Below are 22,652 nucleotides of genomic sequence, written 5' to 3'. Positions count from 1 at the left end.
TATATGAGATGTTTCATATGACATGTGAGTTGTCTGCATTCATATTTTGGTAAAAGTTTATACTAATTCAGTGCTTCTTGCAACAGAAAAATCAACACAGTACAATTAAAAGGCCTCTTCTGTCAAGCCTAGGATTGAATGACATGCTTCAAGGGACAGAGAAAATGTCAGCAAGTTAGATATCAACTCTAACCCATTTCTACTAAAAGTCCTTATATCAATTCTCAACAGCACTTATTGAGCATTTTATAAATGACATTTTGCTTAGTAAATTAGTTTGATAAGAAAAAAATACATGATTATAGGGAGGAAGGATCTTAGAAGTTATATAATGAGAACTGGAGGTGATATTAGTTATCAGTAAGATGGATGGTTTTCAGACAGATATTTAACTTGCTTAACAGACTCAGTGAAATTGTAAATGTAAGAACGTCCTTCAAAATATTGTATGTTTCTGAGTATCAGCAATTTCCCTGATGGATTTTTATTTATCAACAAAATAAGGTCACTTGATTCATTTTGTGTGTGTGTGTGTGTGTGTGTGTGTGTGTGTGTGTGTGTGTGTGTGTTTGTGTGATGTTCTTAGTTTAGGCCTTTAATGATCCCAGAAAATTATATCCCACGATTTGATTTCCCCCTTTAGATATGAAAACTTTGAAAACATGGAATAAAGCAGTTCATCTCCTTCACATCATAGACAGATACACATGTGCACATGCACACACACTCGTACACATAGATGTTCAGAAGGGAATCAGCGCTTACACAAATAGCAATGAAGCAGAAAATGGTTTATTTTATTATCAGAGTAAAGAAAAACTATTTGCAGAATAAGAAATAAAGGTAATTTCCGTTCACATTTGCAGCTGACCACTATCTGGAAAGATAATCTGAAAGAGTATATTCTGCTTAACTTATTATTGGTGATGATAATAGATGTGTTCAAATCAATATTTAACATACTTAAAAGCCTTTGCTACAATAATTCAATGTCATGTGTGTTTCTACTTTAAAGCCTTATTATATGCTAACTGTAATTAATATATATATATTATTCTAATAAAATAATAAACTTCTAATATGATTTTAAAAATAATCATACTTGAAGTTTTATTGTAGATTTATTCATATTTCACAGAAACTCATCATTGTACCACCACTGTCTTTATTAGTCTGTTAAATTAAATGTAAAGAATAGAGATCTCTCATCTGAATTTCTAACTGCTTGCTTGTATTTCAATGATGTATTTAAGTCAGCAAGATGTAAAGGGAAGTTATATTTTTATGGATTGCTATTTATTATGTTTTAATAATAATATTCAACTTTAGTCAAAATGAACGAAGGTGCTATATTGAACCTTTACAAATGTTAACTATTAAAAGGATGTTTTTTTAGTCCTGTAGAAGAATTTGCAGTCCACAATTCCAACAATACCAAACTAGCAGTGATCCTGATTGTTTATAGACCTCACTTAAATTAGAAAGGTCAGTCATTTTTGAAAGGGTTGGTGTGTATTTTTATTATTTTTAAAATTCCCTAAACATTGATGTGTACATAAAACTAGTGTTTGACGCCGGGCCTGGTGGCGCACACCTTTAATCCCAGTATTTGGGAGGCAGAGGTAGGAGGATCTTCATGACTTTGAGGGCACCCTGAGACTATATAGTGAATTCCAGGTAATCCTAGGCTAGTGTGAGACCCTACCTCAAAAAAAAACAAAAGCAAAGCAAACAAACAAAAAGAACTAGTGTTTGAAACAAATGATTTGAGTTCTGCTGTGGCCCTTCTTGTTTAACTTACTAGTATTGCTTTTGTACATGAGTTTCTGGAAGGAAGAACATCTTGGGGGTCACACAGGGCGTACTGCTGAAGAAAGCACTTTTAGATGATGAGTCCCTCCTTGTGAGAATGTAGGATGCTCTTATACAAGGATACACAGGACTCCAATGTCAATGCAGCCAACATACAGTTTCTAGAAAGCACTTACATTGTAGAATAATGTTTAAAAGTACAGTGTCATAAGCATATGTGAGTAACATAGCCAACTAGTACACTTACAAGGTTTTATTCATTGTACAAATTACATGTCATAACGTTTATCATGTTAACAGTGCAAGGTAGTCCTGCCAGTATGAAAAAATTATATCCTTCTCAAAAAGCTAAAACTAGAACTACATATGTCCCACAATTTCACTTATGCATATATGTCCAAGGAGATAATATCACTATGTGAAAGAGACTATGTGTATGCCTGTGTCTATAGAACTTTTGTTTATAGCTAAGATAGAAATGAACATCATTGTATGAGTGGATACATAAAATATGTATATATGCAGCATATATTATTCAACTATTCTAAATAATGAAATTCTGCAATGTATAAAAAACAGATGAGGGGCTGGAGAGATGGCTTAGCGATTAAGCTCTTGCCTGTGAAGCCTAAGGACCTCGGTTCAAGGCTTGATTCCCCAGAACCCACGTTAGCCAGATGCGCAAGGGGGCGCACATGTCTGGAGTTCGTTTGCAGTGGCTGGAGGCCCAGGCACACCCATTCTCTCTCTCTGCCTCTTTCTCTTACTGTCTGTCACTCTCAAAGAAATAAATAAAAATACCAAAAAATACAAAATAAAAAAAAAACAGATGAGTTTAGAGGACACTATGTTAAGCAAATTAATCTAGAGAAACAAGAATGTCATGCACTCACCTTTCAGTAAGCTAAAGTTAAAAATTTGTCACTGTTTTCTTTGTATGTTTTAGGAGATTTAAATCAACGATCAACTTTGATTTAAGTTTGTATTAAGTATGAATTAGTGGTTTAGATTATGTTTCTCATTCCATATATAATTGTTGCAAGTTCACCATCATTTCTTTTTTGTTCCACTAGTGTGCTTGTAACATAGAATATTTGTGGTTGTGTGGAGATGGGGGTGGTTTGGTGTGTGTGGCGTGTGCACACGTCTGAGGTGGCCGGAGACGAAAGCCAGTTCTCCTGCTCTAGGTGCTCTTCCACCATTTTTTGCTTGAGACAAAGGTTTTACTGATCCCAGGTCTAGCCACTGCATCTTACTCTTGGGGGTTCTGGAGCCTCTGCTCCCCATGGGACTGATGTTACAGACGTGCTCAACCACATCAGCTGCTCAATGTGCTGTCTGGATTTTCAAACTCAAGTGTTCAGAGGCCCTCTCAGGCCCACATGCTGACACAGGAAGTGCACTTAACCACCAAATCATCTTTGCAGACCAGCATCATTAATTTTTAATGTGGTAATGAGTAAGCTGAAGGTTGACTAGAGGGCATAGTAGAGACATACCCCAAAACTGCTCAGCTTGTTGACTTCTGCATCAGAAGGTAATTGAAGACATCTTAGGGTTGTAGACAGAAGCTGGGCTCAAGCAGTTCTGCAGAACATTGAAGGACTGTAACTGTGAAATGTGAAAGGAGGAAAACACAAGCTGAACTCAGTTTTGTGTTTTCCAAGGATTAGAATGATTTGGAGCAAATTGTTCAAATTCTGAGTCTGAGCTCCAAAATTGAGGAAACTCAAAACTTTGTGTAATGCTGATCAAATGAAATACTTAATAACTATTCATCCTTCTTAGCTGCCTAAAACTTTGTCTTTCATCTTCTTCACCAGTTCTTGTGACACTCAGAGGAGATACCACATTATTTCTCTGCATGCCCCTGTACTCTCAGCTCAGATACTGACGATGCATTCCACCATCACTATCTCAATGTTGGTGTCTTTGAAGGATTTTAAATAGAATCTTAGATGCAATTATCCTTATATTGATTTATTTTAATTTATTTTTCCAATAAACCATTCATTACATGCAAATATCCCTGCATTATCTTTCTCATCTCTGTCTCTCAGAGAAAAAAGTAAAGAAGGTATAATTTATGCTTTCCAAAAGGCCATTAGTAATAATAATAGCAATTTTAATATTAAATAATTTTTTCTTTGGGAAATGGATAACTTGGATGCATTTAACCCTTACAGTGAGCTTTCAAGGCCATTTTCTAAGCTTCTGAACATTAAAATCATAGGGAGAACTTTCAACATTATTTTCAACTGTCATCTTTAATTACAATATTAAAGCCTGAAAAATACCTCAGAGGAATTAAATGAAATTATGATAAAGTAAATATTTCTGAATGATCTTTGATTAATTTTTAAAGAAATTAATGTTGTTCAAAACATCATGATCCAAACATCAGTTATAAAATTACAACCCAAGTTTCAGACATCTTTTGACTATATGACCCCATGGTCATTATTATTACATTATTTTTCTTGAAATTAAATTAAAATACTAAACTATCAATATATACATAAGCAGTTTAACTATGTGGGAGTGCGCATGACTGTAGTCACTGGCAGAGAAGACGTGATGCCAAGTAGGACAGTTGGGAAATTGTCAACTGGCTGGTGCCGGGAGCCTGATGCCATAGCTGGAATGTTTACACAGCATCTTGAGGAAAAGTTGATGTTGGTACTTGGTTTTGAGGAAGAAGCTGTTATCTAGGTGCAGAAATTGGAGAAACTACTTTCTTGAATCTATCTGTGTTTGTGGTGCAAGTGCATGTGTGTTGCACATGTGCGTGTGTGTGTGTGGAAACCAAAGGCTAACCACAGGGGTGTTCCTCAGATCATTGTCTACCTCTTTAAGACACGTTTCTCTTTGGCCTGGAATTCACTAATTAAGCTAGACTACTAAACCCAAGGAATTCCCTGTTTCTTTTTTTCAGTGCTAAGATTATAGGCATGCAAACTACACTGAGTAGTGGGTGTGTGTGCATGTGTGGATACTGAAGGATTAAATTCAGGTCTTCTTGATGAGTAATCAAGCACTTTACCAATTAAGTTATCTTCTTGGTGCCTTGGAGAAGGTACTGTGGGGATAATAAGGTAGCACTATCAATTAGAGAACAGGTGGGAGGCTCCACTTGGCAACAAGTGACAGGAGCAGAGAGCAAACTGACAAAAGCCGGGAGCTGAAGCCAGAGCTGAAAACCACATCTCATATGTGTACTGGAGTTTCATATACACCAGGAAAAAAACTAACTTTATGACTTGTTAATTTATTTCTGAATTTGTGGTTATTATAGATCGGATTAGCCTCAATGTCCCCTATAGTGTTTCTACATTTATACATAGTTTTGATTCTGAGTAGAATGTGCAGAAAACAGCAAGTGAGTGCCAATTCTCTTTAAATCTGTGTAGTGAAATCCCAAGATTTTGCAAGCTGGAAACCACATTTCTGCATTAATTGCCAGATGCCACTGGCAAGAATGACATATCCCTGAATAGACTCTCATTTGCCAGCTCTAGAGATTAGAAATATAATTGGATGTCAAAATGCACTCTTCCTGCATTTTTCTCCACTCCTCCCTACTGCTTTCATAATGGGAAATCTGGAAGGAATGAAGCTGATGATCTCTCTCATTCTGGAACTCACAAACGTACAATAAGATTCAGTGAAATATTGCCAACTTGAGCGTGTATTTATTTATAACCACACAGAAAAGTTAGAATTTGTCTCGAGCATTCCTAAGTCCTCCCTTTCGGTGCTACTTCTAGAGAGGATTTCCTCTCTAGAAGCACGGGAAGGGCTGCTGAAGGTTTATATCTTTGCAAGAAGACTTGTTTGTTTGAAATTAAAATTGGCCCATTTTAACTCTTCATTCAAGTGTTACCTGTCCAGGTCGTATGGAAGGGTTGTCAGACTTCTTAATGTAGCATTTATGCTGAAAATAAAAAGTAAGTCCTTTATCAACATAGCTGCATTGATTTTATCCCTTTTCTTTTCTATTATTCTATAGACATTATGACACTTGATGACTCCTGTCTTTTTACATAAACAAAAAGAAGAGAGTGCATTAAATATACAGTTAGACTTTTTCATATTAACCTTGTTATTTTTAATTTTGATTTCCTTTTGTTTCCTCTGTGTATTTGGGATACAGTGTAAATATTTGGGTCAATTCAGCATTTTCCCACATCTTCTTAGATATGTCATTGTCAAAAAAGATCTCTACAGATTACAATATCATTCATATATATATATATACATATATATATATATATATGCCTAGAAGTGAATATATCTTTGTCTTCCATGGTGTGGTGCTCTCTCTCTCTCTCCCTCCTTCTCTCTTCCTATTTGGTTTTTTGAGGTAGAATCTCACTCTAGGTCAGGCTGACCCGGAATTCACTATAGTCTCAAGGTGGCCTCAAACTCACAGCAATCCTCCTATCTCTGCCTCCCAAGTGCTGGAATTAAAGGTGTGTGCCACCACGCCGGGCTAAATATATATATTTTTTCTGTCTTCTGAAATGGCAGATTGATAGCAATAACTTTTCTGAGTTTTTTTTTCCCCAATCTGGGATTGTTTTCATTTTAATGTCATATTTTCTTTTTTTCCCCTTTCCTTTCAATGCATAACACCATATTCTCTCATTGCTGAATATTAGAATCTTTTATTTTAAAAATGTTGTGTGACAATTCTTTTCCTTCCTTCTAATTTTGCAGCACACTGTCCCTACCTGCCATTGTTTTTCCTGAGAAGTCTGCTGTGAGTGTTACAGAGGTGGTCTCTTGTGTTTGTAAGCTATGCTCCTTTTGCTGCTGGCTGATCATTCTCTGTGCTGTTCAAAATTTTGCCCATGATTTTCTTTTAATTTTTATTTATTAACAACTTCCATGATTATAAAATAATATCCCATGGTAATACACTCCCTCCTCCCACTTTCCCCTTTGAAACTCCATTATCCTCTTCTCAATCAGTCTCTCTTTTATTTTGATGTCCTGATCTCTTCCTACTTTTATGATGGTCTTGCATAGGTAATGTCAGGCACTGTGACGTCATAGATATCCAGGCCATTTTGTGTCTGGAGGGAGCATGTTGTAAGGAGCCCTACCCTTCCTTTGGCTCTTACATTCTTCCTGCAACCTCTTCAGCAATAGACCCCGAGTCTTGGAAGGTGTGATAGAGATATTGCAGTACTGAGCACTCCTGTCACTTCTTTCCAGCACTATGATTCCTTCTGAGTCATTCCAAGGTCACTGCCATCTGAAAAGAGAAGATTCTCTACCAAAAGTGAGAGTAGCATTAATATAAGGGTATGAACATTTAGAGAAGTGCTTACTGGGCAGTTTGATAAGCATATATGTATATATATATATACATATACATGCATTACTTATTTTAGTTCTGTGGTAATCTAAAGACCAGCCTTACAGAACATGAAAGTTATTCTTCAATAAATGAAAATTATATTTAATGTAAGACCCTAGTCCCTTATAAACATCCACATAAATCAAAAAAGTAAAATTCACCTGCATTTTAAAATTATTTTTTGTTTCAAGTCTGGGTGGAATGCTGCATTATTACTCAATGTTGCAAGATGTCTGTGGGCTTCAATTGATTGTAAGTTACCATGGAGCATTTCCTATCTATATCAGTAAGATGCTAGATTTTTCTTATCATGTCTCCTACTCTTTTGAGTTCATATAGGCTATAAAATCAGGTGGCTGTGCTTTAGTGTTAGATTGCTATGGCAGAATGATACAGCGCTTGTGGGACCACTGGTCCAGTGCCATCAAGAGACCAATAATGAGACTGAAAATGTGAGGACCCCATGTCATTATTATATCTCTAATGCTTTGAATGTGAGTAATAAACTGACCAAACTGATTAGGGCTCATTGTCTTTGTCCTGGCTGAAATTATGGAAGCATAATTAACTAGTTTATGTGTGAGTGTTCACCAGGCTGCCTACCTAGGCACTGCTTGATCATTAAAACCTGCCAATCAGGGAATTCCCAGGACACTATACTGAAGTCAAAGTTATATTAGGGGCTCAAATCTGTTCCAGAGAAATCATTTTTATTAAATGTTACCACTTGTAAAAGAAGTACATATTACATGATAGAAAATGAAAAGGATGCCAAATATATATTTGTAGCTCACAAAATAATATCTAGCTAGAATTAGCATTTAAACTATGAACTAGAAGACTTAATAATTGATCAGTACTATGTGGATACAAAATACTCCCTCCAGGAAGCATTAATTCCCAAACCTCCATCAGCTGGGAACCTAGCATCCAGAATACCTAAGTTTATTGGAGACACCAGAATTAAACCACCACATTCCGCCTGCCCCCCATAAACTGATATCCATACATGATGTAAAATACAATGTATTCATCCAACTTCAAAAACCCCCATAGCTTTTTATCAATTCTAACGATGTTCATACATCCCCATAGTCCAAGGTCTTTTAACTGTGCCATAATAACCAAAAAAATCGCCCCCAAAAAGCCCATAATGGCACAGCATAAACATTCATGCTGCAAAAGATGGCACTGGGCATTGCAAAGAAATATTCAACCAATACAAGATTTAAAATAATTGGGGCAAACATCAAACTCGGTAGCTTCAAGTCCAACAACTCTAGTCAATGACAAATCTCCAAGTCCGATAATTCTAACCAGCAGCAAGTCTCTGGCATTCCAATTCCACCCCTCCAACTAGGCTACTCACAGTCCTGGAAAACTTCATCGGGGCTGGCAACTTTCCTGTGCAGCCATCTCATGGTCTCGGCATCTCCACTGGGTCTCTACTACAACCCATGTTCATCCTCATGGCCCCATGGGGTCTCCATGCAGGCATCCAGCAAACCTGCTCCACACTCCCATGGCCATTTCCAAAACACAAGACCATGTTGAAAATTCAATGACCCTCTTTCCAGCATATCTTATACTTCACAATACCAGGTAGAGTGCCAATTTGTTAATCCAGGGGGAGTAAAGCAGACTTTTAAGAACAGGACACTGCTTGATAAACCCCTGGCCAATTTGATCAATTAAAAAAAAAGATTTTTCAAGTTAACAAAATTAGAAATGAAAAAGTAAAGATCACAAGTTTTCTTAGTTCCTGAAAGGTGAGGCATGGTTAGGTGGATGCCATCTTGACCAGAAGTACCTGTTTCTTAAACAATAAATGGGTAGTGGATGAAATAAAAATTAAAAAGGGTATTTTTGACCAATGAGACTTTAGTCCATATTCAATCAGCAAATGCAGTTTTCTGTACATAGATCAAATGAGTACTTAAAACTAATATTACATTTTTTTCCATTTATATCTTTTATTATTAAAAGACAGATTTGTAAGGTGTACAACTGCAGAATTTACTGAATCGATTTGCTTTTCTCCCTGTTACAGGCCCAACAACTCACTGAACTAGAACAGAAGTTAGCTGTAGCCAAAATTGAACTTGAAAAAGCTGCTCTTGATAGGGTAAGTTTTTTCAACAAATATCATCTCTCTGGTTTCAGTGGAATTTATTCATTGCTTTCTCTGATATATTAATACAGTTCTATATGCTTTGTACACTAGGTAGCTATAGAATTCATAGATATTTGATACTTTGCACTCGAGTTTTCCTGTTCTTGCTGTTATAATAAATTGAATGAGTTTCTGTCTCTTTGAGTTAATGGCTTCATTTCTTTATACCTAAGTGATACGCTTATCCCATACAACATAAATTAGCATGCTTGAATTGCCAACTTAAATATTACATATTAATTGTAGATGAACGGGTCACGAAGCAAATGGAAGTAGTCATGGACATCCAATTGTTATATATAAAAATTGTTAAACATATATGTGTGTGTGTGTTTATTTATTTGAGAAAGAGAAAAAGAGACAGATATAAGGAGAGAATGGGTGTTCTAGGGCCTCTAGCCACTGTAAACAAATTCCAGATGCATGTGCTACCTTGTACATCTGGCTTATGTGTGTACTGGGGTATTGAACCTAGGTCCATAGGCTTTATAGGCAAATGCCTAAGCCACAAAGCCATCTCTCCAGCTGTAAATTTGTTTTTAAATGTGTGGTTTTTAGTCTATGATACTATATGTACAAACATAGAATCATATACAAGGACATTAATCATATTAAAAATAAATGGAAATCATACAATTGCTGTTATAATGTACTCACCTAATGTTTTCTGCAGTCATAGTTTTAAATGCTAGTAAAATATACTCTTAACTAATAAAATAATTTATGTTAAAAGCCGGGCATGGTGGCACATGCCTTTAATCCCAGCCCTCGGGAGGCAGAGGTAGGAGGAGTGCCGTGAGTTCTAGGCCACCCTGAGACTCCATACTGAATTCCAGGTCAGCCTGGTAGAATGAGACCCTACCTCGAAAAATCAAAAACAAAATAATAGTAATTTATGTTAATATTGACACTTCTACAATATATAATCTCAAGTTGAAATTCTGTTCAAATATGTGAGATATTTTTTGAAAATACGTATACAAAATGGCCAAGTAAAAAGATACAAATCAAATTCTTGGATGTAATTACCACTGGAAAGACTAGTCTTATCATAGATGACTTCAAAGAGCAGTTCTGTGAGCCAAATATTTGATCCTATAATAAGTGTACATATGCAGAGAAAAGAGAATTTTCTATACTGTATATCTCTATATTTTGCACTATTATATTCATACACTATATATGTAGATATTTATATTACATACATGAAGTTATAGGCTTATATTGTGTTTTTACTCTATAGTTATAATCTATCTATATACAAAAACACATACACATATACATACGTGTATGTATTACATAGGTATATCTTTTTCAATATTTAATTTAGGATGCTGCTAATATGGTAACTATTAAGTTTTTCTCAATATCCTTCTCAAAATCATGGTGAAACTGAACAGTTTTTTTTTTTCTGAGATCTGTTAATTAAGTTCATTAGCCCATTTATTGATTGGCAGTTACGCTATTTGTGTTTAATTTTTGCAATTGTTTATATATTCTAGATACAAATCCCTTATCTGAGGAATACCCAGCATACATTTTCTCCCATTCTGTAGACTTCCTATTTGCTCTACTGATAATTCACTTTGCTGTGCAGAAACTTTTCAATGTAATGTAGTTCCATTTGTTGATTGTTTGGACTATTTCCAGTGCTACTGGAATCCTATTCATTAAGTTCTTATTTATGTACCTATAGCTTCCAGTGTGTTGCTTGTATATTCTTCCATATTTTCATCGCATCTGTGAGTTATCTAGATCTTAATATATTAGTAATCACAATTTAGTAACCATTTTATTAAGAAAATTAAGCAAGCAAAACAAATGCACTTGCAAACTCATTTTTGCAATTCTACAATGTTGTATATATGCAATTTTATAAAGAAAGGAGGTTACCTCGTAGCTATCAATTTGAACACAGGGTCCTTGCTGTGGAATATGAATGAAACCTGGAAGGTTGATCCTGTTTGGAACTGTTGGGTGTTCCTACACTTGACTCCTAACACTGCACTTGGTTTGGAAGGCCAGATTAAAATTCCACATCTCAGTGTTTTTAGCCTGTCTTTCCTAGGTGCATTGCTTCATTTTTATGTTCCAAACATCCTCAGAGCTAACACAGGAAGCTTCTCAAAGAGGATATGTTGACTGTCACAGTTGAGAAATTAGGAAAGATACATTGTGAATGTTAATGACATTCTTTTGTAAGGTTTGGAGTTCTGACACAAATTAAGTATTTGAATAAGAAATTAGATAACTTATTCCTTGGTGATTGCAATGTATTAATTATATTAGTTTAACTCATTAATATTTAATACTTTTAAAGGAGCCAGACTGCTATTTGATAAGTCAAACATAATTATATTCACAACTAGTGTTACAAAATAAGTTTTAGAGTTTTAAAACTATTTTATTTATCTACTTGAGAGACAGTGAGTGAAAGCGGTAGACAGAGAGATAAAGAGTGAGTATGTATTTTAAAAAACTAATAGAGGAGTTTTGCTATCAATGCCTATCTCTGAGCATGTCCAACTCACGCTTTGAATTATTTGTAAAAATAGCATGGGATCTTTGTGGAATTGGTAGAATGAGGGAACCACAGGTACATATAACATTGCTACTTTCCTAGACCACATTCTTTCTGTTTTCACTGCTACTGTTTCTGCAAAATTCATTACATCCTAAAAGAAATTGAGTTCTCATGATCCTGAAGGATTCTAAGATCCTCTGGGAATTTATTATCTCTGACCATTGGAAAATTTAGTCTCATGTAAAATATTTTCCCTGATCTGACTCAATATTTATAGATCATCAATAGGCACATAACTCCTTTAATGTAAGGTTTCAGGGGAATAAAACACATAAGACCTGAACTTTGTTCCCATATAACAAAGCAATTATAAACCTAACTCTAGAACTGGAGAGATGGCTTAGCAGATAAGGTATTGTCTACAAGGCCTAACAACCCAAGTTTGGTTCTCCAGTTCCCATGTAAAGCCAGATGTACAAAGTAGTACATGCATGTGGATTTTGTTTGGCAGTGACTGGAGGCTCTGATCTATCCCTTCTGTTTCTCTTTTCAATATATTTCTCTGGTTGTAAATAAAAAAATAAAAACATTTTTTAAATGAAATAATTCTACACTGAGCTGGTATGCAGTAAATTCCCAGGGAATGAAGATATGCATTATAAATATATGTAGGTTACATCTAATGATAGAGTCACAACAGTCTTCAATAGGATATAGTAGCTAGGCTCCAGCCATAGAGCTCACGGTTAATTCAGTGCTGCTCCCCATATGTAGCTGCCCATTCCTCACTTCAATATGTGCAGTTCTGTGCTCAGCCCACACCACGCTGCAGTCACTTGGGATGGGATACTGAAGGTTGCTATAGTTACTGAATGGTCTCGTGAGTCACTACTCCTGTGTTTCGTTCCTCACTCTGCTATTGAGTGATCATGTGCAAACCCTTTATTTTCTATGTTTCTCTGCCTTCAGTCATATGAAATACTTTTTTTTTAGTTTTTATTAGCATTTTCCATGATTATAAAAAAAAAATCCCATGGTAATTCCCTCCCTCTCCCCCCCACACTTTCCCCTTTGAAATTCCATTCTCCATCATATTACCTCCCCATCACAATCATTGTACTTACATATATACAATATCAACCTATTAAGTACCCTCCTCCCTTCCTTTCTCTTCCCTTTATGTCTCCTTTTTAACTTACTGGCCTCTGCTAATAAGTATTTTCATTCTCACACAGAAGCCCAATCATCTGTAGCTAGGATCCACATATGAGAGAGAACATGTGGCACTTGGCTTTCTGGGCCTGGGTTACCTCACTTAGTATAATCCTTTCCAGGTCCATCCATTTTTCTGCAAATTTCATAACTTCATTTTTCTTTACCGCTGAGTAGAACTCCATTGTATAAATGTGCCACATCTTCATTATCCACTCATCAGTTGAGGGACATCTAGGCTGGTTCCATTTCCCAGCAATTATAAATTGAGCAGCAATAAACATGGTTGAGCACGTACTTCTAAGGAAATGAGATGATTCCTTCAGATATATGCCTAGGAGTGCTATAGCTGGGTCCAATGAGATGATCATGTGATTTTTGCCCTTCAACCCATTTATATGATGTATTACATTTATAGATTTGTGTATATTGAACCATCCCTGCATCTCTGGGATAAAGCCTACTTGGTCAGGGTGAATGATCTTTTTGATATACTCTTGTATTCTGTTTGCCAAAATTTTGTTGAGAATTTTTGCATTTATGTTCATGAGGGAGATTGGTCTATAATTTTCTTTTTTTGTTCTGTCTTTGCCTGGTTTTGGTATCAGGGTGATGCTGGCCTCATAGCAGGAGTTTGGTAGAATTCCTTCTTTTTCTATTTCCTGGAAAAGCTTAAGAAGCAATGTTGTTAGCTCTTCCTTGAAGGTCTGGTAAAATTCAGGAGTGAATCCACCTGGGCCTGGGCTTTTTTTTAGTTGGGAGATTATTGATAACTCTTCGGATCTCCATGTTTGTTATAGGTCTATTTAAGTGATTAATCTCATTTTGATTTAATTTAGGTAGGTCATATAAATCAAGGAAATCATCCATTTTTTCAGATTTTCATACTTTGTGGAGTATATGCTTTTATAGTGTGTCCCTATGATTTCTTGAATTTCTCTGGAATCTGTTGTGATGTTACCTTGTTCATCTCTGATTTTATTAATTTGTGTCTCTTCTCTCTTTCTTTTGGTCAGAGTTGCTAAGGGTTTATCAATCTTGTTTAGCCTTTCAAAGAACCAACTCTGTTTCATTAATTCTTTGGATTGGATTTTTTTTTTTTCGTTTGTTTGTTTCTATTAATTTCTGCGCTAATCTTTATTAATTCTTCCCGCCTACTGATTTTTGGTTTGCCTTGTTCTTCTTTTTCCAAGGCTTTAAGGTGAAGCATTAGGTAGTTTACTTGTGACCTTTCTAATTTCTTAATATAGGCACCTAAGGCTATAAATTTACCTCTTAGAACTGCCTTCATTGTGTCCCAGAGATTTTGATATGTTGTGTTCTCATTATCATTTGACTCTATAAGTTTTTTGATTTCCTTCTTGATTTCTTCATTGACCCATTCATCATTTAGTAGTGTATTGTTTAGTTTCCATGATTTTGTGTATGCTCTATAGCCTTTCTTGCTATTGATTTGTAGTTTGATTCCATTGTGGTCAGAAAGAATGCAAGGAATTATTTCAATTTTCCTGTATTTGTTAAGATTTGCTTTGTGTCCTAATATATGGTCTATTTTAGAAAATGTTCCATGTGCTGCTGAAAAGAATGTATATTCTGCAGCCTTTATATGAAATGTCCTGTATATATCTCTTAGGTCCATTTTTTCTATGACCTCATTTAGTCCAGATGCCTCTCTGTTTATTTTTTCCCAGCATGACATGTCAATTGAAGAGTGGGGTGTTGAAGTCACCCACCACCACTGTGTTTGGTGTTATCTGTGACCTTAGTTCTAATAGCATTTGTTTGATGAATTTGGGAGTCCTGATGTTAGGTGCATATATGTTTAGGATTGTAATGTTCTCCTGTTGGAATGTGCCTTTAATCAATATAAAGTGACCTTTCTTATCTTTCTTGACTAATATTGGACTAAAGTCTACCTTGTAAGATATTAGGATAGCAACTCCTGTTTGTTTTCTAGGCCCATTTGCTTGAAACACCGTTTTCCAACCTTTTACCCTAAGATAGTGTCCATCCTTTGTAGAAAGTTTCATTTCTTGGAGGCAACAAATTGAAGGATCCTGATTTTTAACCCAGTCTGCAAACCTATGTCGTTTGGTGGGAGCATTGGGGCTGTTGATATTAAGAGCTGTTTTGAAAAGTGTGTACTTATTTTTGCCATTTTTTGTAGTTCTTCTAGTTTTACCTTTGCTGTATTGTGTTAACTAGTATTTAAGTTTTTTTTTTTGTTTTTTTTTTTTGTTTTTTTTTTTTTTGTTTTATTCCAGGTTCCTTATATGTGTGCTTTTCTTTCTCTTCAACATGGAAGGTTCTTTCAAGCATTTTCTCTAGAGCTGGTTTTGTCTTCAAATAGTTCTTTAGTCTGCTTTTGTCATGGAATGTCCTTATGTCTCCATCTATTTGAATGGATAGCCTTGCAGGATAAAGTAACCTTGGTTGACAGTTGTTATCTTTCAGAACTTGGAATACATCACTCCAAACCTTTCTGGCTTTTAAAGTTTGTGTTGAGTAATCTGCTGTAATCCTGATAGGCTTGCCTTTGTAGGTAACTTGATTATTCTCTCTAATGGCTTTCAATGTTTTTTCTTTGATTTGTGTGTTTGGTAGTTTGATTTAATATGGTAAGGAGAGGTTTTTCCAGGTTTTGTCTGGTTGTTGTTCTAAAGGATTCTTGTATATACATTGGCACCTCTTTCCCAATTTGGGGGATGTTTTCTTCTCTGATTTTGTTGAAGATGCCTACTATGCCTTTGGAGTGAAATTCTTCTCCTTCTACTATACTCTGAATTCTTATGTTTGATCTTTTCATAGTGTCCTGAATATCTTGAAATTCCCATTCATACTTTTCTACTAGTTTGTCTTTCCCTTTGTTGAACAATATTAGATCTGCTACCTGGTCTTCTAGCTTAGATATTCTGTCCTCTCCTTCACTATTCTACTGGTGATATTTTCTACAGAGTTTTTTAGTTCACTGACTGCGTTCTTTATTGCTAGTAATTCTTACTAGTTTTTCTTTATTATTTCTATTTCCTTATTTATGCCTAGTATTGACCTCTTTATTTAATTAACTTAGTGTCCTATGTCTTCTTTGATTCCTTTTATTTCCTCTTTTATTCCTTTGATTTCTTCTTTGACTTCATTGAACATATTTATAATCATTCTTTTGAAATCTTTCTCAGGAATTTCCTCCAACTTGTTCTCACTGGAGGTCATTTCTGATACATTAATACTTTTTGGTGGATTTATATTGTCTTGATTTTGGGTGTTTCTTGTGTAATAATGTATATACTTTTGCATCTTGGATTAATTTAACACATGGATTTTCTAGTTAGCTTGCTATTATTAGATGTATCAATCAATCTGATGTTATATATCTTCAGGGTAGGAGCTTAAGGTGCTAGGTGTGGCTCTCCAGACTCTCAGAGTTTTTACAAAAGTGGTCTTAGCTTTTGGGTTTGCCTGTTATTAGAGTATTCAAGTAGGCTGAATGGAACAAAATATAGATAGATTCTAAAATTTAACTAAACAATGTACACTTTCAATGCAAAGCAGCACAAAGTATTTATGCAAGAGTTGGTATGATGACAACCACATTCTCTATCAACAAGGAGATTAAGATTTCTGGTCTGTTGAGGGTTCCAAGTCAGCTTTTGACTAAGTGGGACCCTTCCCTAATGTATAACAGAAGATGAAACAAAGCCACTATAAATCAAGAAGCAACAAATAACAAGCCCAAAATATTGCTTATTTAAGAATGTCAAGTCTGACAATCCATCAGATTTAACATATAATTTATCCAGATATGGAAGGTGTAGTTAGCACTTCCGGTTCAGGGCTATATACCAGGTTTATTAGGTGGGTACTGACCTGGTGTAATCCATTACCTTTTGGGATGATTTTGGTCTCAGTTATGCTGTGCTCCTGCTTGGGTCCCTCTTTGGTGCACTGTGGGTTCAAGTAGGCTGGCTGGGTCGCTGCACTGCTGCTCTGTTCACCGGAGCTGGGCACTGGTGGTGGGAAAGGGCAGCTGTCGATGGTGGCTCTAGTTCTCTCACTGGCCCACGAGATCCTCCAACTCATGATCTGCTCCTCTGTTGTTTAATACTGTTCTCCCTTCATGTTTCTTGAGTTTGCGAAGAGCGCCATTGTTAGTAGAAAATCCCCTCACCTGGCTTTTCCTGCGGCTCAAGCTGAGCCTGGCAGCTGTGGCCCCGCAGGCCTGGTGCCACCGCTGCTGGAGCCGCTTCCGCCTGCCTGTGCGGGCTCTGGCTGATCCGGGTCTGTTCTACTCTGCTGCCATTTTAATTTCTTATACACCTCACTTTTTAGTAAAAGTGTAATTTTCTGGGTTTTTTGTTGTTGTTGTTTGTTTGTTTGTTTTTGTTTTGGGTTGTTTTTTTTTTTTTTTACTTTTTCTCCCCTAAGCTGCTTTGGTGTGGTTCCTATGCTGCCATCTTAACCAGAAGTCGAAGACATTATTTATACTGTGGGAAAAAATAATACAGAGAACAATCTACCTTAGCTATGAAAGAAGGGAAAATACAGCATGTGAGCCCAACTGTTAATATGGGGTTATCTTGCCAAGGTTATGTGGCCCCTAATATCAGACACTTGCACCAATGGTCAGACTGTTAAATTCTAACATGTTCATTGCCCTAAAAATTTATCTTACCTATACATCATCTATATATTATAAGTTTTGTAAACATTACTTGAATGTTGTGTAGTATTTTGAGCATCTGAGTTTAACCATCACTAAAATTTAGGTATTTATATAAGATGTCAGCATATGTTTTAATCAGTGTGTTGCAGTCAGCTTCACAATGCTTTGCAAATAAACTAACCAAAAGCATTTTATGGGAGAAAAGGGTTTAGTTTAGCCTAAAGACTTCAAGAGGAAACTTCATGATGACAGGGAAAACAATGGCATGAACATAGGGTGGACATCACCTTCTGATCAACATCAGGTGGACAATAGCAGGAGGACAGTGTGCCAAACACTGTTAAGGGAAAGCTGTATATAGGACCCATAAGCCTGTCCCTAACAATACACTGCCTCTAGTAGGATTCAGTTCCCAAATTGCCAGTAGTTGGAGACCCAGAATTTACTGGCCCCCATAAACTGGGAACCATACATGATATAAAATACAATGCATTTAGTCCAAATTTAAAAGTCTCCATAGTTTTTATCAATCTCAATGATGTTCCAATATCCCCATAATCTAAGTCTTTTAATTGAGCTGTAATAGCAAAACAACAACAACAAAAAACAATGGCACAGACTAAACATTCACAATGCAAAATATGGCAATGGGCATAGCAAAGAAAAATTCAACCAATACAAGACTTAAAGAGGGAAAACATCAAACTCTAAGCTCTAAGTCCATCAACTATAACCAGAGATGAGTCTCCAAGTTAATTCTAACCAATGACTAGTCCCTGGAGTTCCAATTCCCCCCCATACAGCGAGGCTACTCACAGTCCCAAAAAAACTCCATCTTCTCCTAAGCAGCCAACTCATAGTATGCTCATCTCCATTGGGTCTCCACTGCAACCCATGGTTCATCCTCATGGCTCCACTGGGCTCCACACAGGTAATTCAACAAGCCTGTTTCACACTGCCCCTAGCCATTTCCAAACTACAAAACTGTGATGCAAATTCAATGGCCTGCTCTTTGCTGCAGTTGTTATACTCCATAATACCAGGTGCGCTGTAAACTTGTTAATCCTGGTGCAGGGGGGCAGATAAAACACACTTTGAAGGACAGGACACTCCTTTAGCATTCAGGTTCCTTCAAAGAATTCTGGTTATTTCTGTAGTTCAATTTCAGGTCAGCTGACCCAATATCAATGGTTGTAATTTCTCAATTAAAGCTTAACTGACAGCAGTTTTAGCCTAAAGATTTCCTCAAACCAGTCCATTTCTGTAAAATGCAATCCTGCTCTAGTTCTCAGGACATGAGCATAAGAGAAAGCCTCTCACACAAACTGCTTCTAGCCCAGTCCAGTCAAAGCTCTTTCTCACCTTCTTAAGCTAACCTTACATTCCTTAATTCTTACTACATCCAGGTATTTCAATTCTGACCAGAACAATCCAATCCATCAAGCATACTTACAGCACTGCAAGGCATCTCTTAGGCCAAGGTTTCAAATTAGTCCACACTTCTCCTGCAAAGTAGTCCCACGAGGCAGTCTAGTTCTAGCAGAAGTGACCCCACCCTTGGTCCCTCTTCACTGTTTCAGTCAGATTTCTAGTGCAGTGACCCCACTCTTGTCCCCCTTTACTGCTTCAGTCAGGTTCCAGCAGCAGTGACCCACTCTTGTCCCTCTTTACTGCTTCATTCAGGTTCTAGTGCAGTGACCCCACTCTTGTCCCCCTTTACTGCTTCAGTCAGGTTCCAGCAGCAGTGACCCACTCTTGTCCCTCTTTACTGCTTCAGTCAGGTACCAGTGCAGTGACCCACTCTTGTCCCTCTTTACTGCTTCAGTCAGGTTCCAGTGCAGTGACACACTCTTGTCCCTCATTACTGCTTCAGTCAGATTTCTAGTGCAGTGACCCCACTCTTGTCCCCCTTTACTACTTCAGTCAGGTTCCAGCAGCAGTGACCCACTCTTGTCCCTCTTTACTGCTTCATTCAGGTTCTAGTGCAGTGACCCCACTCTTGTCCCCCTTTACTGCTTCAGTCAGGTTCTAGTGCAGTGACCCACTCTTGTCCCTCTTTACTGCTTCAGTCAGGTTCTAGTGCAGTGACCCACTCTTGTCCCTCTTTACTGCTTCAGTCAGGTTCTAGTGCAGTGACCCACTCTTGTCCCTCTTTACTGCTTCAATCAGGTACCAGTGCAGTGACCCACTCTTGTCCCTCTTTACTGCTTCAGTCAGGTACCAGTGCAGTGACCCACTCTTGTCCCTCTTTACTGCTTCAGTCAGGTTCCAGTGCAGTGACACACTCTTGTCCCTCATTACTGCTTCAGTCAGATTTCTAGTGCAGTGACCCCACTCTTGTCCCCCTTTACTACTTCAGTCAGGTTCCAGCAGCAGTGACCCACTCTTGTCCCTCTTTACTGCTTCATTCAGGTTCTAGTGCAGTGACCCCACTCTTGTCCCCCTTTACTGCTTCAGTCAGGTTCTAGTGCAGTGACCCACTCTTGTCCCTCTTTACTGCTTCAGTCAGGTTCTAGTGCAGTGACCCACTCTTGTCCCTCTTTACTGCTTCAGTCAGGTTCTAGTGCAGTGACCCCACTCTTGTCCCTCTTCACTGCTTCAGTCAGGTACCAGTGCAGTGACCCACTCTTGTCCCTCTTTACTGCTTCAGTCAGGTTCTAGTGCAGTGACCCACTCTTGTCCCTCTTTACTGCTTCAGTCAGGTTCAAGTGCAGTGACCCCACTCTTGTCCCTCTTCACTGCTTCAGTCAGGTTCTAGTGCAGTGACCTCACTCTTGTCCCTCTTTACTGCTTCAGTCAGGTTCCAGTGCAGTGACCCACTCTTGTCCCCCTTTACTGCTTCAGTCAGGTTCAAGTGCAGTGACCCACTCTTGTCCCTCTTTACTGCTTCAGTCAGGTACCAGTGCAGTGACACACTCTTGTCCCTCTTTACTGCTTCAGTCAGGTTCTAGTGCAGTGACCCACTCTTGTCCCTCTTTACTGCTTCAGTCAGGTTCTAGTGCAGTGACCCACTCTTGTCCCTCTTTACTGCTTCAGTCAGGTTCAAGAGCAGTGACCCCACTCTTGTCCCTCTTCACTGCTTCAGTCAGGTTCTAGTGCAGTGACCTCACTCTTGTCCCTCTTTACTGCTTCAGTCAGGTTCCAGTGCAGTGACCCACTCTTGTCCCCCTTTACTGCTTCAGTCAGGTTCAAGTGCAGTGACCCACTCTTGTCCCTCTTTACTGCTTCAGTCAGGTACCAGTGCAGTGACACACTCTTGTCCCTCTTTACTGCTTCAGTCAGGTTCTAGTGCAGTGACCCACTCTTGTCCCTCTTTACTGCTTCAGTCAGGTCCTAGTGCAGTGACACACTCTTGTCCCTCTTTACTGCTTCAGTCAGGTTCCAGTGCAGTGACCCCACTCTTGTCCCCCTTTACTGCTTCAGTCAGATTCCAGTGCAGTGACCCACTCTTGTCCCTCTTCACTGCTTCAGTCAGGTTCAAGTGCAGTGACCCACTCTTGTCCCTCATTACTGCTTCAGTCAGGTTCCAGCAGCAGTGACCCACTCTTGTCCCTCTTCACTGCTTCAGTCAGGTACCAGTGCAGTGACCCACTCTTGTCCCTCATTACTACTTCAGTCAGGTACCAGTGCAGTGACCCACTCTTGTCCCTCTTTACTGCTTCAGTCAGGTTCTAGTGCAGTGACCCACTCTTGTCCCTCTTTACTGCTTCAGTCAGGTTCTAGTGCAGTGACCCACTCTTGTCCCTCTTTACTACTTCAGTCAGGTACCAGTGCAGTGACCCCACTCTTGTCCCTCTTCACTGCCTCAGTCAGGTTCCAGCAGCAGTGACCCCACTCTTGTCCCTCTTTACTGCTTCATTCAGGTTCTAGTGCAGTGACCCCACTCTTGTCCGCTTTACTGCTTCAGTCAGGTACCAGTGCAGTGACCCACTCTTGTCCCTCTTTACTGCTTCATTCAGGTACCAGTGCAGTGACCCCACTCTTGTCCCTCTTTACTGCTTCATTCAGGTACCAGTGCAGTGACCCCACTCTTGTCCCCCTTTACTGCTTCAGTCAGGTACCAGTGCAGTGACCCACTCTTGTCCCTCTTTACTGCTTCATTCAGGTACCAGTGCAGTGACCCCACTCTTGTCCCTCTTTACTGCTTCATTCAGGTACCAGCAGCAGTGACCCCACTCTTGTCCCCCTTTACTGCTTCAGTCAGGTTCCAGTGCAGTGACCCACTCTTGTCCCTCTTTACTGCTTCATTCAGGTACCAGTGCAGTGACCCCACTCTTGTCCCTCTTCACTGCTTCAGTCAGGTTCCAGCAGCAGTGACCCCACTCTTGTCCCTCTTTACTGCTTCAGTCAGGTTCTAGTGCAGTGACCCACTCTTGTCCCTCTTTACTGCTTCATTCAGGTACCAGTGCAGTGACCCCACTCTTGTCCCTCTTCACTGCTTCAGTCAGGTTCCAGCAGCAGTGACCCCACTCTTGTCCCTCTTTACTGCTTCAGTCAGGTTCTAGTGCAGTGACCCACTCTTGTCCCTCTTTACTGCTTCAGTCAGGTTCTAGTGCAGTGACCCACTCTTGTCCCTCTTTACTGCTTCAGTCAGGTTCAAGTGCAGTGACCCACTCTTGTCCCTCTTTACTGCTTCAGTCAGGTTCCAGTGCAGTGACCCCACTCTTGTCCCTCTTTACTGCTTCAGTCAGGTTCTAGTGCAGTGACCCACTCTTGTCCCTCTTTACTGCTTCAGTCAGGTTCTAGTGCAGTGACCCACTCTTGTTCCTCTGTACTGCTTCAGTCAGGTTCCAGTGCAGTGACCCACACTTGTCCCTCTTCACTGCTTCAGTCAGGTTCCAGTGCAGTGACCCACTCTTGTCCCTCTTCACTGCTTCAGTCAGGTTCTAGTGCAGTGACCCACTCT

The 22,652-nt window shown here is 38.5% G+C and overlaps 1 protein-coding gene across 4 annotated transcripts in view; it reads left to right on the top strand.

Moving 5' to 3' along the window:
• Positions 1-22,652, top strand: part of Luzp2 (leucine zipper protein 2) — a 313,181-nt gene that overhangs the window by 256,625 nt on the left and 33,904 nt on the right. For all 4 annotated transcript variants that reach the window (XM_045145859.1, XM_045145858.1, XM_045145860.1 and 1 more), the window contains exon 8: positions 9,228-9,302. In XM_045145859.1, the coding sequence (XP_045001794.1) occupies positions 9,228-9,302 (75 nt within the window). The remainder of the gene's footprint in view (positions 1-9,227; positions 9,303-22,652) is intronic.

The sequence above is a fragment of the Jaculus jaculus genome, chromosome 3 (assembly GCF_020740685.1).
Source record: "Jaculus jaculus isolate mJacJac1 chromosome 3, mJacJac1.mat.Y.cur, whole genome shotgun sequence".
NCBI lineage: Eukaryota > Metazoa > Chordata > Mammalia > Rodentia > Dipodidae > Jaculus > Jaculus jaculus.
Note: the sequence above shows the minus strand (reverse complement) of the source record. Positions and strands in the feature narration are given on the sequence as shown.